This window comes from Nelumbo lutea, chromosome 4 (assembly GCF_056320005.1).
Source record: "Nelumbo lutea isolate HS-2025 chromosome 4, American lotus-T2T, whole genome shotgun sequence".
Lineage (NCBI taxonomy): Eukaryota > Viridiplantae > Streptophyta > Magnoliopsida > Proteales > Nelumbonaceae > Nelumbo > Nelumbo lutea.
In genome coordinates this window covers 93,028,907-93,045,420 of record NC_142687.1, presented here as the reverse complement: position 1 = coordinate 93,045,420, position 16,514 = coordinate 93,028,907, and the positions used below count along the sequence as shown (strand labels likewise).

The 16,514-nt window shown below is 37.5% G+C and overlaps 2 protein-coding genes across 2 annotated transcripts; both read left to right on the top strand.

The window, feature by feature from the left end:
- Positions 1-4,276: 4,276 nt before the first annotated feature.
- Positions 4,277-5,304, top strand: LOC148861852 (uncharacterized). Its single transcript, XM_088982785.1, has one exon. It carries the CDS (start codon positions 4,320-4,322, stop codon positions 5,049-5,051), a length of 732 nt encoding a protein of 243 aa, XP_088838911.1. The 5' UTR covers positions 4,277-4,319; the 3' UTR covers positions 5,052-5,304.
- Positions 5,305-10,730: 5,426 nt separating this feature from the next.
- On the top strand, positions 10,731-16,514 carry LOC148861851 (uncharacterized). Its single transcript, XM_088982976.1, has 2 exons — positions 10,731-13,505; positions 15,730-16,514. The coding sequence occupies exons 1-2, from the start codon at positions 10,781-10,783 to the stop codon at positions 16,089-16,091; spliced, it is 3,087 nt and encodes a 1,028-aa protein (XP_088839102.1). The 5' UTR covers positions 10,731-10,780; the 3' UTR covers positions 16,092-16,514.

Here is a 16,514-nt window from a genome sequence, read left to right as displayed (position 1 = left end):
ATGCAAGAAAAGAAGAAAAGAGAGAAAGAGAAAGAAGTTTCAGAAATAGGTTGTGGAAGAAGAAAATAAGGGGAGAAAAGAAGAATTCGAACCACTCTCTCTAGCTCCCTTTCATCACTTTTATTAATAATTTTAAGTCTGAGTACAATTGGCAGCCAACACTAAAAAATAATTAAAGAAAATAAAAGAAGGCCTATAACTAAGAAACATAACTTTTAAATACTATTTAAAAGAAATAAAGAACACTAGGGCCCATTCTCACTATAGTGGACCACCTGGTAGAAAGAGCTGCTCCATCTCAAGGACTACCTTATAGGGGTGTCAATGAACCGATTTTGGGTTGGGCCCCATCCATATCAAAATCAATTTGGATGAATTGAACAGACCAATAAAGACATATTTTAATGTTCCAAAGTATTTATTGGATTTGATTGAACCTGATCTATCCGTAATGGATCTATATTGAATTGGGTTGGACTGATTGATTGAACCAATGTCCAGTTCATTGATAGAAGATAAGAATACAGATGTCAATGGACCAGGTTTGGGTTGGAACCAAACCGATCCAGAGTATTCATCAAATTAGGTTGGGCTTGATCCAGTGGTCCATCTGTAATGAACACGTATTGGACCAAATTGACAGCGCTACCTGAAAGATACCCTTTCCCTAACTTCTCAGGGTCCACACTCCACAGGTAGTGTCAAGCCTTTATCTCTTTCCACATCCCCCTTCTCCTCTCTTTCCATGGTGGATGTACGTCATTCCGTATTAAGATAAAAGGAAAATTTCACTCCAATAAAAGATGCAAGCTTCTATATGACCACCCTAGTGATGAGATGGGCTTCCCTCAGGTCAATCCCATGCCCACACCGTTCCAACCGCCATTTGCAATCTTGAATTGGGAATATCTTCCCATGAAATAAAGCAAATAAGTAGGGAGATATTCTTAATAGAAGGCTGTAAAGGCTGCTCTAATGGGCTTTGCCCTGACAGAAGCTGAACTTCCTAGTGATGAACATGTAAACGGAATTGTAACAATGCTTCAATGTTTTTTAGGCCGATGTTCTGCTTGGTCATGTGTAGATAAATGCTAAAGGGTAGATAAATTCATTTCAAAACATGTAGTGAAAGGACAACCCCTTCCCTCCTTTCTAAAAAGAGCAAAAGTTTTTTCTTTCCACGGAAATCTAACTTGATTACTTGAGTTCTGAGTATCATACCCATTACCCCAGAATCATGGCCTACATACCTAAAGGCTTGAGGGCTTTAGAGGTTGGGTTTTGGGGAGCAATGGGAACTGGGAATCATCAATATCGAATCCCCCCACTCTTGGAGGCCTCATGATCCAAAAGCGTACCCAAGTCCCAAGTAGACATTGCATCCATCACATGTGTCATATCTATGTAATCAACAAGGCATGAATCCTCTCTGAGAAAACGATCAGCACGAAAAAATTGTAAATATAAAAAATAGTTAATCGTCAATTAGGTTGATCTACAGTATCATACCGGCATGAATCCCCTCTGCTAGATTCCGTCGGCTCAATTAGTTTGGCCTTCATTAATGGGCCAGAGGCAAAAGTCATATCTAAGTCAAAACACAAAGCAGAGGTCCAGACTGATGGAACAGAGGACCCAATGTTCCAGTATCAATGTCCAAAACTCAACTTGGTATAAAATTTGCACAATCTGGTGATAGGGACTGTTCTATTGGAAAGGGCAGCCCATGGGCTTCTCTTGACAATATATCCAAAATTGACGATTGAGGAGTTTAGATATGCTACCAACAGACGTTCCCAACTTGCGTTTACAGTAAACATCTCCCCATGTATGACAAAGGAGATGTTCCCTATGTATGATTGCAGTGGCAGATGGAGACGTTGTTGGGAGCACTCTGTTGGTAGCAGATCTCTGCCCACAACTGAGATCTATAATTATAAGGTGTCCGGTTCTTCTATAACAATGGAGATCGGTTTCTTGTCTCTGCATTGCCATCATCCGTCCTACAACGTGCTTCTAGAAACTTTCAGATTCATTTCTATGATACCCCAAAGATGCCCTCCTATGCTTATTAGCTGTATGTTTAGAGCTGCCAAAATCTAATTAATAATGGAGGTCTTCAACAAATGAACATGATTATATACCATTTGTAGCCTTCCTTCCTTGGACAAAACTACCCTGTTCAACGGGTCAGGTTTCATCCAACCCGAACCCAACTCAATGCAACTTCAACCTGAATCCAATCCGCCTGGCTAAAAAAAAGATCAGGAATATCAATTTGACCCGATCCATCCCATATATAGTTCGGGCTACAAATGGATCGAACCGAATCAGATATAATTAGATCCAGATTTGATTCATTTATAATCGAATTTGAATTGGATCTTATTCTACGGATTTATATTGGGTTCAAATCAAATTCAGGTTCTAGTTAAATATTAAATAGCATAACAAATTAAACTAAAATCATCAAAATATTATGTGTTATTAATAAAATGACCAAAAGATGACTTTGATTTATATTTCATGATAAACAGAATAGAAAAATACTCATAAAACTACACATAATTCAGTAAAAGCACAACATTGAAACCAATTTTACTATATATATATATATATCAATTGGGGGATCCAAATATATGGGTCGAATTTAAAACACCCTTAATGGATCGAATTAGAACTTATATTTCAGACAATAGGATACCATTTGCAGCCCTGTACTTACATTCAATCAATCAATTATATTTATATATAACGAATTCAATTTTGCAATATCAACGGGTCAGGTTCAACACGGTTCGCTTAACCCAAAAGTCAATCGATCGGGTCAGTGAGGGTCAACCACTTAACCCGACCCACTTATATCCCCAAATGTTAGGACATGCAAATCAAATATTCAGATGACATTTTGGTCCACTAGCATATATATACCTGGTTTCTTTGATATAGTTGGGGAGTGAGCCATCACATGCCAAGAAAATTTCTCCATGTGATCACATGCTCCGGGACCATCCCATGTTTTAATCTTGTAAGCAAGGGAGTCAGGCCTTATCCCTTTGACCATTCCATATTAAATATCCATGCTCATAAAGCTAAATAAAAAAATCATCTACTGTCAAAACCTTTCTAGTAACTTGGAGCCCATAAAACAATTTGTTATATTGCTTCCCATTTACATGCAAAATTAGAGAAATTGAATCCTTCTGTGTTTTACTTCACTTGGGCACCATGTGCAGTTCATGTATTCTATAGTCTTAGCATGTTTCAGCATACCATGGTTGGGTGTATTGGCCTGTATCGATTTTTTCAAATTGGTTTAAGGGGTCAGTTTAAGACCCATTTACCTCTGAACCAGGTCAGACCTCACACCAAGGTCGGGTGTATTGGCCTGCGATTTTTTCAAATTGGTTTAGGGGATCAGTTTAAGACCCATTTACCCCTGAATCAGGTCAGACCTCAAAGCACCCACTATAGGTAGACCTGACAAAAAGTTGACCCAACTCGCTAATCTGACCAACTCAACCCAAAAAAACAGGGTTAGGGTTTCATATTTAGCTACTTGAATGTGAGAATGACCTGACCTGACCCAACCCGGAAAAAACTGGGTTGGGTTGGGTCATGGGTCAATCCGCTGACCCAATTGTCAAGTTTAATTGGGACTATTTTTTAATTTTTTAATTTTTTCTATTTAGTTTTTACTCTTTAAATTCTTAAATGTTCAAGCTTTTTTATTTTATATTTAGAATTTTAAGTTTAATTCTTTTAATTTTGGCATTTTTCATGTAGTTTTTCTTTATTCTTTTTTAAATTTTAGTTTTTTTGGATGATCCAAATTGACTCATGGGTCAACCCTAATCCGAACATTTAGGGTTAGGGTCTAGTATTTAACAACCCAACCCAAAATCCAACCCAAAGGGTCTTGACCCAACCCACCCAACCCAATTGCCAGGTCTAACTGTAGGGGCATATTGAAGGGCCACCGATACGATATGTATGGGCTGATACATCCCAATACGTTTCGATTTTTTGAATCTTGAACCATACCTGGTCTGAAAATCAAACTGGATCGGACTGGACTATCGGACCGTTTGACTTGGGAATCGGTCATCAGTCATCACTCTGAATCCATAACCGGGGTTCAGATTGAATGATCGGATTTTTTGATCCGTAACTGATGGCCAGGCGGTTGGTTTTTAAAACCATAAATCACACCTTCCCAACATTTACCGACTGAAAGCGATGATTTTAAATTAGAAGCGCCATCTGTCCATCTTCCCCTTATTAAACTCACTCATAAAAACTACAGAGCACAAGCATCAATGGCCTCCCCAGAGAGTCCGCAGTTAAGCTCTAGATCCATGGAGCCGACATCGAGCCCGCGGATCTCTTTCTCTGTCGACTTCGTCGACGACAATGATTTCATCTCCATAAGCCCGCGCTCTGAGTCGCCAAACAAGTTTGACACAAAACGGGAAAAGGGGCCGGTGCGCAATGTAGATTTCGAGTTTCTTTCTAGCAATTCCACCGGTGATAGGATGTTAACGGCCGACGAGCTCTTCTTTGAAGGCAGGCTCCTTCCCTTCTGGGAAATGCAGCATTCGGAGAAACTAAACAAGATCTCTCTCAAAACAAAGGATGCAGAGAAAGAGGAGAAGGGGAAGGAGGTAAGCAAGGAAGAGAGTGGGGTCAGCTGGTTTGTTGATGATGACCCATCTCCTAGGCCCCCCAAGTGCACTGTTCTGTGGAAGGAACTTCTGAGGTTGAAGAAGCAACGGGCAACCACATTGTCGCCGTCTGCATCGTCGTCGTCGTCAGCATCATCAGCGTCGTCAGATGTGTGTGCCATGGATGAAGGGAATAAGGATCCAATGGAAGACAGAGGAGTAGGGAGCAGAGAGAAGCATAGTAAGAGGATGAAGAAAGGGTTGGAGAGGACAAGGTCAGCTAGTGTTAGAATAAGGCCTGTTGTCCATGTACCCATTTGCACTCAATCAAAGATAAGTTCCTTGCCACCTTTGTTTTCTCTTAAGAAACCAAATCTAGAGAGATAAGAGGACGCTCTGTGACTGTGAAGAAATGAAGACAAGAGAGAGACTCCAGTTGGTTCCTTTTAGTAGGATTGTTCAATGTTTATGACCCTGATTTTTCTTTCTTTTTTGTTTTTCTTTCATAGTTGAATTTTCGTTTTTTCAAGTCAAGTTAGTTGAATTTTCATTGGTGGTGGATTTGTTGCTGTCTTGCATTCGATGATGCAATGTAATTTCTCCCTGTTTTTTATTTTATTCAATCAGTTCAAGTATTCAATAGTTTTTATCTTTTCTCTTATTTCCTGAAAATATAAGAATTCTGAGGTTGAGTGCAGTCTAAAAATCCCAATATTATTTTTATTTCATTTATTTATTTATTTGAATTCATGGGACTACACATAAGAATGGCAAGAGGGTGGGTTTGGGTCCCCGTCCCCGATCCCCGATAGGGATGGGTTCCCCATGAGGACCCGAATTTCTGAAATTTTTTTAAATAAATTTACTTAATCCCCATCTTCGACCTTGACCCCGATCAGAGATTCCTATTAATCCCCGTTGTTGTCCCCGCCCCGCCAAAACAATCCCCATCCCCAACCCCATTGGGTCAGGGAAGCAGGGTCTCCCTTGGGGATGGGGAAAATAGCCATCCCTAACTACACAATAGGGGTAACCTATCTCCCATACCCACAACATCCCAACCTGGTGGTAATGGGATTTGATCCCAAGTCTTTGCTACAACTAGTCAAAGACCCCTGTAGGGCCTTTCTTCTTCATTGTTCTAATTTTTGTGACATAAAAGGTTATGAAGCTTAAAGAGAATCTTAATGAATCCAAGTTTAGGCTGTGTTTGGTTATAGTGCAATTTTGTTTGTACTAGTACAAATGTATGGAAGTGCAAATTAAAAAAATGAAAAATTTGGTTTAATTTTGTTTTAGATTTTATTTTGTTTTGCTTTAGGTCTTATTTTACTTTATATGTACTGCAACCAAACAAAATAAGATAAAATTTGAAACAAAAATAAATCAAAATTTACACCCAAAACATTCACACTACCATAATTTTGCATAAGGGCAAATAAATTTGCACTGTAACCAAATACAATATTATGACTCATTGTCTATACATTTGGGCATGATCCAAGCGATTGAATCGTCTATTGATTTTTGGCATTTTTTTATTTCTTTTATCAGAATGGGTCATCCATTCGGTTCAAACAGTTAGACCGTTCGACCCGAGAACCGGACCCCTGAAAAGTTCGGTTTTAAAAACCTTGCATTTAGGGCGTTCACCCATGCAGCGCAGTTTTCTCAATTATTTATAAAACCTGTGATACTATACGTTTTAAGTGAAAATTCTGCACACACAGTAAAAGTATAGAAATTTCGGGCGGTCATTGGAAACATTTCTCGTAAATTAAGCATGCATGTATGAAAGATATTCTTAATGTACGGCTAAAAGTGATGTGAAATAGATTTTGCTTGCAGGAGATTCAGGCTCGGGTGAAAGAAACGTTTGAATGTGACAAATTTGAATGGTAAACTTGAGCTGGTAATTAACAATCATTTTCTCAAAGAGGCGATCATCACGCTACGATATGTATTGTACTTTTAATTGATTATGCATGTTTTGTTCACTACATGCAAATTAATGTTGTACTAAAAAAGTTATTATAGAGATTAATGATTTTTTTGCTGCTAAAATTTGCAATTAAGTAAAAATGGAAAATTATTAGAGATTTCGGATGATAAGATGTTACCTTGATCTTAAAATATCACCTCGTACATGAAATGTTCTTGAGGTTCCTTACAACTTGGACTGTGTTTTAAGGAATCCAGTGTCCGTGGTGTGTTTCAATCAATTTCACATTCATTGGTGAATTTCAGATGTCATTAGTTTTGATAGCAGTCGAAGAAAATGCGAATTCAACCCCTTTACCCTGAAAGTTAGGTTGATTTAGAAAAGAAACATAGCCAAAATGGTACCAAATCTAACACAACATAAATATTAAATGAGCATTTGATAAGTATTTTGACAACCATTAATCTTCTGTTCTATGGGTTTTAATCTGGTTCAACTCTTTGTGAGGCCTCAAATTTCACACTGCTCGAAACTCATATTGGAGATTAAGAACAAGCGTATTCATGGGCCCCCAGGCCCTATCCACCATTTATCTCAATCTCATGGTGGTCAACCTCAAGTATTCGAGACTCTTATAGAATTTCTTAGGTTGCATCAGAAAGTGATTTTCTTTTCTAATTGGCTTTTAAACAAGTGTTTTTTGAATAAATGCTTATAAGCGCATTTGAACATTCCTTATTTTAAGGATTTATCTACTTTTTTTTTTTTTTAAGTTAAAAACTTGAGTCCTTAAAGGAAGAATGGCTTTATGGGATCATATCTTTCGGGCATCATATAATTCTCCATCCTCGAATATTTCTTTACACAAGCATGCAGGTACACAAACCATCATAATCACCAGCAAGAATGGTTCAGCTGGACTTAATGGCTGCATCATGGGCTGTTGGGCTAATGACGTGATTTCTTGCAAGCAAAAACTGTGAAGTCATGCAAATTTAGCGGTATATTAGAAACATCTCTCCATGAATTTAAAAGATATTCTTAATATGTGATCAGAGATTTTGCTTAAAAGAGATCCGGGCTTATTGGGCCAATCATTAACACCTCATGGCAACCATAAAGTGCATATGACTTTGCAACTTATGCTACTTGCACCCGTCTCGTTTTCAAATTTTCATATTCAGGTAGTTGAACAGCATTAATAGGAGAAAGGATTAGCTGAATCTGGTGGTTGTGTTGTGTTATGGCTGTGGGACCAATAAAAAATGCCCCTATCCAGTCATAAAGTGTATATGGCCCACGACCATTAGTTTTTTTTTTTTTTCTTTTTTTTTTTTACAACAACCATTAGAGGCCGTTTGATAATCAAGGTTCATAATATCGATACACGAATCGATACAGTTTTTGGTGTTTTTTTTTTTTTTGCAATTGGTTCAAGGGAGCCGGCCTAGGCCTCTCCACACCCTGAACTGGTATGACCCTTGATACACCCATTGTAGGGGCGTATCGAAGGGGTCCCAGAACGATACGTATTGGTCAATACATGCCGATATTTTGAACCTTGTTGATAACAGTTGAAATAGTTTAACCGAATAGCTTATGATTTGTCATTTAGACTCCTTAAATATTTTACTATTTAATAGTTTCATCTATTAAAAGCAAGGTTCAAAATATCGATACGCTTGATACACCGGTAGGGGCGTATCGGGCTAATCGATACATATTTTTTTATTTTTTTCGAAATCGGTTTAGGGGGGCTGGTTTAGGGCTCCTCCACCCCCTGAACCAGTCAGACCCCCGATACACCCACTGTAGCGGCGTATCGAAGGGGTCCCGAAACGATACGTATCGGCCGATACGTGTCGATACTTTGAACCTTGATTAAAAAGATAAGCAATAAACTATTCAATTCAGCACTGTTATCAGACCCCTCGATTTTCATTTATTGCAGACATGGAGCATTATTATTGGCCCCACAGCCACCAAAGGAATGGGCCCGGGGCCATTAAACAAATAAGGGGAATTGTCTAAAATTCACCATGAGTTTTCAACATTTCCCTTAAACTCACCACAACTTTTCAAAATGTCTAAAACTCACCATGTTAACAAGTTTTTATTTTCCAAAACTCACATTCTGTTAGTGCACCGTTAATACTTCTTAACAGAGGTGTTCATGTCAGCATAAATAACAATTTTCATGACCAAATTTACCTTGAATGGCGAGTTAGAGGAAAAATGGTATTTTTAGTTTTCAATTTTCTTGTTTTATTTTGCATTTTTAGTGTTTTGTTATAATTTCCAATGTTTTTTATAATTTCTGTTTTTTACATTTTCTATTTTCTACAATCTATAAATTTTCCTATATTTTTTGTTATTTATTTGTAATTTCTGTGTTTTTCTATAATTTTGGTGATTTTCTACAATTTTTATTTTCTGATTTTGTTTTTCAATTTCTATAGTTTCTATAATTTGAAAATAATTTTTTATATTTTTGTAATTTCTATGTTTTTATGTATTTTTATCTGAGAATATTTTTTGAACTTTTCCCTTTTTTTCATGTCTAAATATTAAAATGGTAATATATTAACACTAGTTAATTTATTTTGTATATATTTCATATTTTTCTATAATGGTTAAAATAGTAATATATTAACACCCATTAGTCTTTTTAACGTCAAATTAGTGACATGGTGAATTTTAGACATTTTCAAAAGTTGTGGTGAGTTTAAGAAAAATGCTAGAAAAATATGGTGAGTTTTAGACAATTATAACAGCCACCAGTCACCACTCACCAGCTGCCCACAAACTTGCCCTAACAGCTCATCTAATAAATAGTTCAAGGTAATGAGTGAATTGACTTTCGCTCATTTCAGACAAAATCAGATTCGATTGGTGTAAGTTCCATTCAAACAGTCTTTATAGCCATGCATTTGAAATATCTCCTCCTGGAATAAAGCACATAAATACAGTGTACGGACATATCCCCAAGGTTGTAAAAGCTGTCTGAACAGGTCTTGCACCGACTAAAGCCGATCTCCTTCCAGTTCCAGACGTAACATTGTTATCCCTATTCCACAGTTAATTGTTATATTATTTTTAAGATAAAAGAACTATATTAGTTAGTAATAGGAATAATAAAGTTCATTACAGTATCCCATCCGGGTAGCCAAACCACAGTTAACTGTTAATTAGACTGCTTCCTCCATAAGGCTGAGTTTGTTTGTCCTGCAAATGGAGATCAAATCAGCCCCTCACAAGATTGTCCCTCACAATGTTCCCGATGATAATCTCAAAAATGTTGATGGCATCATCAGGAGATATTTCCGATACACGACGGGATGTAATGTGAGACGTTGTGAAGGGCAATTTTGTGGGGGCTTGATTTGAACTCGTGCAAATGTCAGTTCAATACATATATGCCCTCCCCTTTTGTTCAATTTTGTAAGTATTTGGGTAAGATATTTGTATTTTCTTTTGTTTCTGTTTTTTTTTTTGAAAATGCCAGAAAGATATCATACCGAAAGGCTTTGACCGATTACAACCCTAAAACCCATCTGATTGGTTTTTATTTTTATGATACCTGTTGACAATCATAGTCGAAACCTATTTTGTCAACAAAATGACAGCCATCCTAAGTTCCAAAAAATGTTTGCATTCAAAATGATGGCACTCAAAGTTAAAAAAAAGGTGGGTTCCGGTCTTGAGTTTGTATTTCAACATGAGTTCACATCTCCCCATCATCAGTCGCCCCACAGCACATCCTCGCCGTGTATTGTGAACATCTCCCAAGACATTGAATCTGTTTCAACACAACCCTGAATCAATTTCTGTTTTCATGAACCAACGTATTTGTATTTGTTTGTAAGCACTGCCAACAAACGCAGCCTAAATTGTAAATATTTGTTGAGGGGATTGGAAGGAGTAGGGATTAATCCCAAAAATAAATAAATAAATAAAAAAACTGGCAGCTGACGTGGCTTTCAAGAAGGTGCCAATGAGTTTCATGGTGCTTGGAGTTTGACGTGGCAACTGACTCCTGCCATGCTTTTCTTTTGTGACATGGCAGGAGTCATTTTTCTTTGTTATCCCACTATATTATCACACTTCGCTATTAAATTCAAACCTTCACACACAATAAATTTTCAGAGAGAGAGAGAGGGAGAGAACCGAAAGTATGGTATTCCTCTTCCTTGCTCTCGTCGCTCTTCCATTGGCTTCATCTCTCTGTGACAATTCCTCCGATTGCCTGTCCCTTCTCCAATTCAAAAACAGCGTAACAGACGACCCAGATGGTCATCTGCGAGGTTGGAATGAGGGCACTTCTTTCTGCAACTGGACTGGAATTCGGTGCCACCCACAGCTCAAAAACCGGATAGTTGCTCTTGAGCTAGTAAACATGGGGTTGCAGGGAACTATCTCACCTTCTCTAGCCAACCTTTCTCTGCTCACAGTCCTCAGCTTGCAAGACAACAGATTTTATGGAGAAATTCCAACAGTGTTGGGTAACCTATCTAATTTAGCCCACATGAATATGAGTGGCAACAATCTTCAGGGCCAAATTCCTGCCACACTCCAAGGTTGTCACAGTCTCAAAATGGTAGACTTGACTTACAATAATCTCTCTGGGAGCATTCCTGATGAACTGGGTCAACTAAAGAACCTGACATACTTGGCGCTCTCTGTCAACCACCTCACTGGTAACATACCAGAATCTCTATCAAACTTAACAGAATTGACAGACTTGGAATTGGCTGTCAACTACTTCAGTGGAAAGATCCCACCAGCGCTTGGAGCACTTCCAAAGCTGGAGATCATGTACTTCCACACCAACTGCTTCACAGGAAGGATACCAGCGGCTCTCGCGAATTGTTCTGCTCTGCGTGAAATTACACTGAGTGAGAATACCCTGACCGGAGAAATTCCCTCAGAATTGGGTAGCAGACTCCACAACCTACAGAGGCTGTATTTTCTGGAGAATCAGCTTTCAGGACAGATCCCAGTAAGCTTATCTAATCTTTCTCGGCTGACACTGCTTGACCTTAGCCTCAACAAGCTAGAAGGGAGGGTTCCTCTGGAGCTGGGGAAATTAGGGAAGCTTCAAATCCTTTACCTCCATAGCAATGACCTTGTTAGTGGCTCTGATAATTCTTCCCTCCGGATTATTACCGCTCTTACCAATTGCTCACTCCTTCAGAAACTTCACTTAGGTTCCTGCTTGTTCACAGGGAACCTGCCAGACTCTGTTGGTGCTCTTTCCAAAGATCTATATTACTTCAACCTCCTCAATAACAAAATAACTGGAGAAATTCCATCCAGCATTGGAAATCTAAGTGGCCTTGTGCACCTAACCCTATGGTATAATTACTTGAATGGTAGCATTCCTGCAACAATAGGGAGGCTTGGGCAATTGCAGAGATTGTATATAGGGCGAAACAAGTTACAAGGACATATCCCAGACAGTATGGGGCAGATGACTAACCTTGGCCTACTGGACCTTAGCAATAATTCAATTACAGGGCCAATCCCATCTTCACTCGGTAACCTCTCTCAGTTGAGGTATCTTTACTTGTCTCATAACAACCTATCAGGAAACATTCCCATGGAACTTACACGCTGTAGTCTTCTGATGCTGCTTGATTTATCTTTTAACAAACTACAAGGGCCCCTTCCTATAGAAATAGGTCACTTACCTAACTTGGCTCTTATGCTCAATCTTTCAAATAATCATCTTGAAGGAGAATTACCTGCAAGCATTGATCTGGAAACTGTCCAGGCAATTGACATGTCAGAAAATCAATTTTCTGGTCCAATACCTAGTTCAATTGGGAGCTGCATTTCTTTGGAGTATCTAAATCTCTCTAACAACATGCTTGTAGGCTCAATACCAGAGTCCTTAGAACAGATTAGGAATTTAGAAATTATTGACCTGTCTTTTAATGGGTTATCTGGTAAAGTTCCAATCTGGATTGGCAAGAACAAGATGCTCAAGAATCTCAATTTATCATATAACAGATTAACAGGATACGTTCCAAACAATGGGAGTTTCAAAAATATGGGAAGAAGTTCACTCATGGGGAATTCGGGTCTGTGTGGTGGCTCCGCATCAATGGATCTCCCTCCATGCATATTGCAGGATAAGAAAAAGAAGCATAAGATAGAGAAGTGGGTTTATTTTTTGGTTGCAAGTTCAATAATTTTTGCACTCTTGATATGTGCAATGGTTATTGTTTGTGTTCGCCAATTCTTATACAAAAAAGAAAATATCAGGTCAGTGAAACCAGCTTTTTTGGCTTTCCCTCGCATGCTTGGAGGACAATATTTAACCCAGAGGGAGATAGAAATTGCGACAGGTGATTTCCATGAGGCTAATCTAGTTGGAAGGGGAAGCTTTGGATCAGTGTATAAGGCTAGTATCAATAGTGGAAAGACTTTGTTGGCAGTTAAGGTTCTGAATCAGGATTCCAATAAGAGCAGCAAGAACTTCGAAAGGGAGTTTCGGATATTGTCTAAAATCAAGCACCGCAATCTAGTCAGAATGGTTGGAGCAATCTGGAGTGCAGATTTCAGGGCTCTCATATTCCAATTTATAGGCAATGGGAACTTGGGGCAGCATCTCTATCGCGATGGTGCAGTAAGGGGACAGGAATGTAGATTGACAATGAGAGAGCGAATGAGAATAGCAATTGATGTAGCACATGGCTTGGAGTACCTACATTATGGGTGTTCGGTTCGAGTTATTCATTGTGACCTGAAACCACAAAATGTGCTACTGGACAGTGATATGGTAGCCTATGTAGCAGATTTTGGGATTGCAAAGCTCATTTCATCAGACAACCTCAATAAAGATACTACCACCACAACCGCTTTTCTTCGAGGCACAGTTGGGTATATACCCCCAGGTACAACAATTTGTCTCCTGAGAGAACTACTTTCTTGCTTTCGTTAGCCAATTTTCTTCAGGCTTCACCCTGTATCAAGTATGTCTTCTCGTTAGATAGGTTTAGCAAAAAGGTTATATAGCAGCCAAATTGATGCAATCCTCCTTTATTTGGTCTTGGGGCAGGAACTGCAAACAAGACCCCAGCACTGGCAAAGTTGCTATCTGAATCAAGTGATCAAGTAAAATATTAACTGATGGAGTACAGTCTTTGATATGAATTATTAGGACGTGTTCTCAAGCAAATATGAAAAAAAAATCAGGACATGTATTAACTAGAAAAACTTGATGTTATTATTTGTGTAATTAGGAATCTCTTGCATAGGGAGCACTGGATTTTCAAAAGTTACAATGCCCATTTTGGTTAAATAAAATTATGCAACTGCATAATTTGCAATACTTTTCATCATCCAAGTAGTATAAGATATCCTGGATTTATTGGTTGAACAGTTGGACAAAACGACTTAAAATCAACAAGCTGTACAGAGCTACATTTTGGGAACACCATTCACTTAGTGCATATCAGAAAAAGGTCAATGGGAAATAAACCACCATAATGGAAGTGAATATAAAAAAGATACTTTATCTAGATGTACAGAATGACTCCTGTGATTATTTTAGAGTTTTTTTTTTCTGAAACTTAGTGATGATTCAAACTTGCTTAAGCTATTATGGCTGTGCTTATCCAAATTAAAGCCATAGAATGGGTCAGAATTAACAGCTTGCACCTGCACCGTATCCAGGCTATGGCATCTTGGAGTTTGCCAAATAGGTTTGGTTCAACCTTCACAAGGTTGAAGTTAGAGAGTTTACTTGCATAAACCTTAAGCTAGCCTTCCTAACTCTTCGGCAGCCATTTACTATCATTCATACACCCATCTTGACTCTTTATTTTCTTTTTTTTTTTTTTAAAGCCCAAAGACTAGATTCCATTCAACATCGACAAATTATACCTCAGAAACAATCGATGACCTTAGAAAAGCAAATATCTATATACTATACTTGATGATTTTGAAGTAAAAGAACACACTAAACTCTAGGTCAGTCAAATAAAAGATTGACATAAAATATACAAACTTCGAAGTTTTGAAATTGTCAATTTACCATGGTTCCCATAACTTAGAGCATATCCCAAATTTTGAATTCTTTTAAAAAGTCTCTCTATATCAATCAAAACGGAGGTAAATAAATCAGCATATACTATAAAAAAAATCATAATTTTTTTACAGTACTTCGCTATAAAATCTACAATATGAAAGGGAAAAAATTGTTATTGATGGAGCAAAATGGCCGGACAGGATTTGTTTAGCCGACACCAAATATTTGGGATTAAGACTAAGTTGAGTTGAGTAGAGTTCTACGCAAATAAAAAGTTATACCCAATCAGAAAACTTACTATTTGTTAGCAATGAACTGAATCCAACCATAATGAATCTACTAAATACTAAGACCATAATGTATTGAGACAACAGGTCCTATATTATTAGGATAGCTTATTTGATGATGCATGTTACTTGATTTACAGGAGGGAGGATATTTATCTTTACTGAGGAGAAGTCAATGATCACAAATTCTTCATCATAGCATAATTATCAATTACTTCTTTCTCATTAGCTTCTCCATAGGATATACTTGTTTCAACTGAATGAAAAAACATTACCAAATGGAAGCTATGATTGGCAAAACCTCAAGCCACAGCTTAGAGGGACCAATCTCTCTACTATTTTCATGATGATTCATATGTCTTATGTTTCACAACAGATCACTGACAATGTATTCATGGACACATAGTTAGAGAATCAATTCATATCTATGATTTTGATCATGTAGAGATTTTTCCCTTTCCAAAGTCAAAAGACTATATGATTTTCACTTCTATAGTTAATAAATAACAGAACCAAATGTTTTCAAGACTCAAATGAGAAAGCTTTTTTCTATTTTCTTCCAATATTTTGGTCCAGGCACATAATATTCAGATCAAACTAATTGATAAAAGTCCATAGAACATTATTAACACTGCTTTGAGTGGTTTATAATTAAAAGAGCATCTCATAAAATTAATTGATAAAATTTCTAATTCATTTAGTAAATTCCATTAATTTTGATTTTGCTAAGTGAATGCTTTTTTTTTCTTTGAAATAAAGAAACACTTAATTGAGCTAAGAGTTTCCAATGCTTCTGTGCAGAATACGGACAGAGCTTTGAGGTATCAGATAAAGGAGACGTGTATAGTTTTGGGGTAATGGTGTTGGAAATGGTAACGAGGAAGAGACCAACGAGTGACATATTTTCTGATGGATCCAATCTAAGGAATTGGGTCATTTCTTCATTTCCCAATCAAATTTTGGATGTTGTGGACATATCTCTAAAGAAGGAAGCATATAACAAAGGTGGAAGCAATGCTGAACAAAAGCTAGAAGAATTATGTACCCATATATTTGATATATGCTTGATGTGCACAGAAGAGAATCCGCAAAAACGACCCTCAATGTCCTCAGTCACACGCAGACTAGAGAAAGTTTGGGGAGAAATGGAAATTGAAACATAGAATAAAAATAAAGAGGTGGAAGCACTAAGTTTCATAAAAAAAAGTTATGTACTTGAACTGGTGTGAAGACCCACTGAAAATTAAATCCAATACTGATTGGGTTTCCTTAGTATGATCAAATAAATTGAGGGAGTTGAGTTTTTAGTGCCTTGAAGATGCCATGGATGGATTTGAGTTGCCTTGCTTTGAAACCAATATCATTCTTCTGTATTTGTAAATACCATCTAGATGAAGAATGAATAGTAGTTCTTTCTACATGGTACATATTACTATTTGTCAGAAATCAGCATGGTCTGAGACTCTGAAATGAATACGCTGTTTGTATTTAGTGAACCCTTCTCCATTTAATGTGGGGATATTTGAACTACTTAGAAATAAAATCATGTCAAATAAATAATAGAAAAGGAAATTCCAATTGAACTA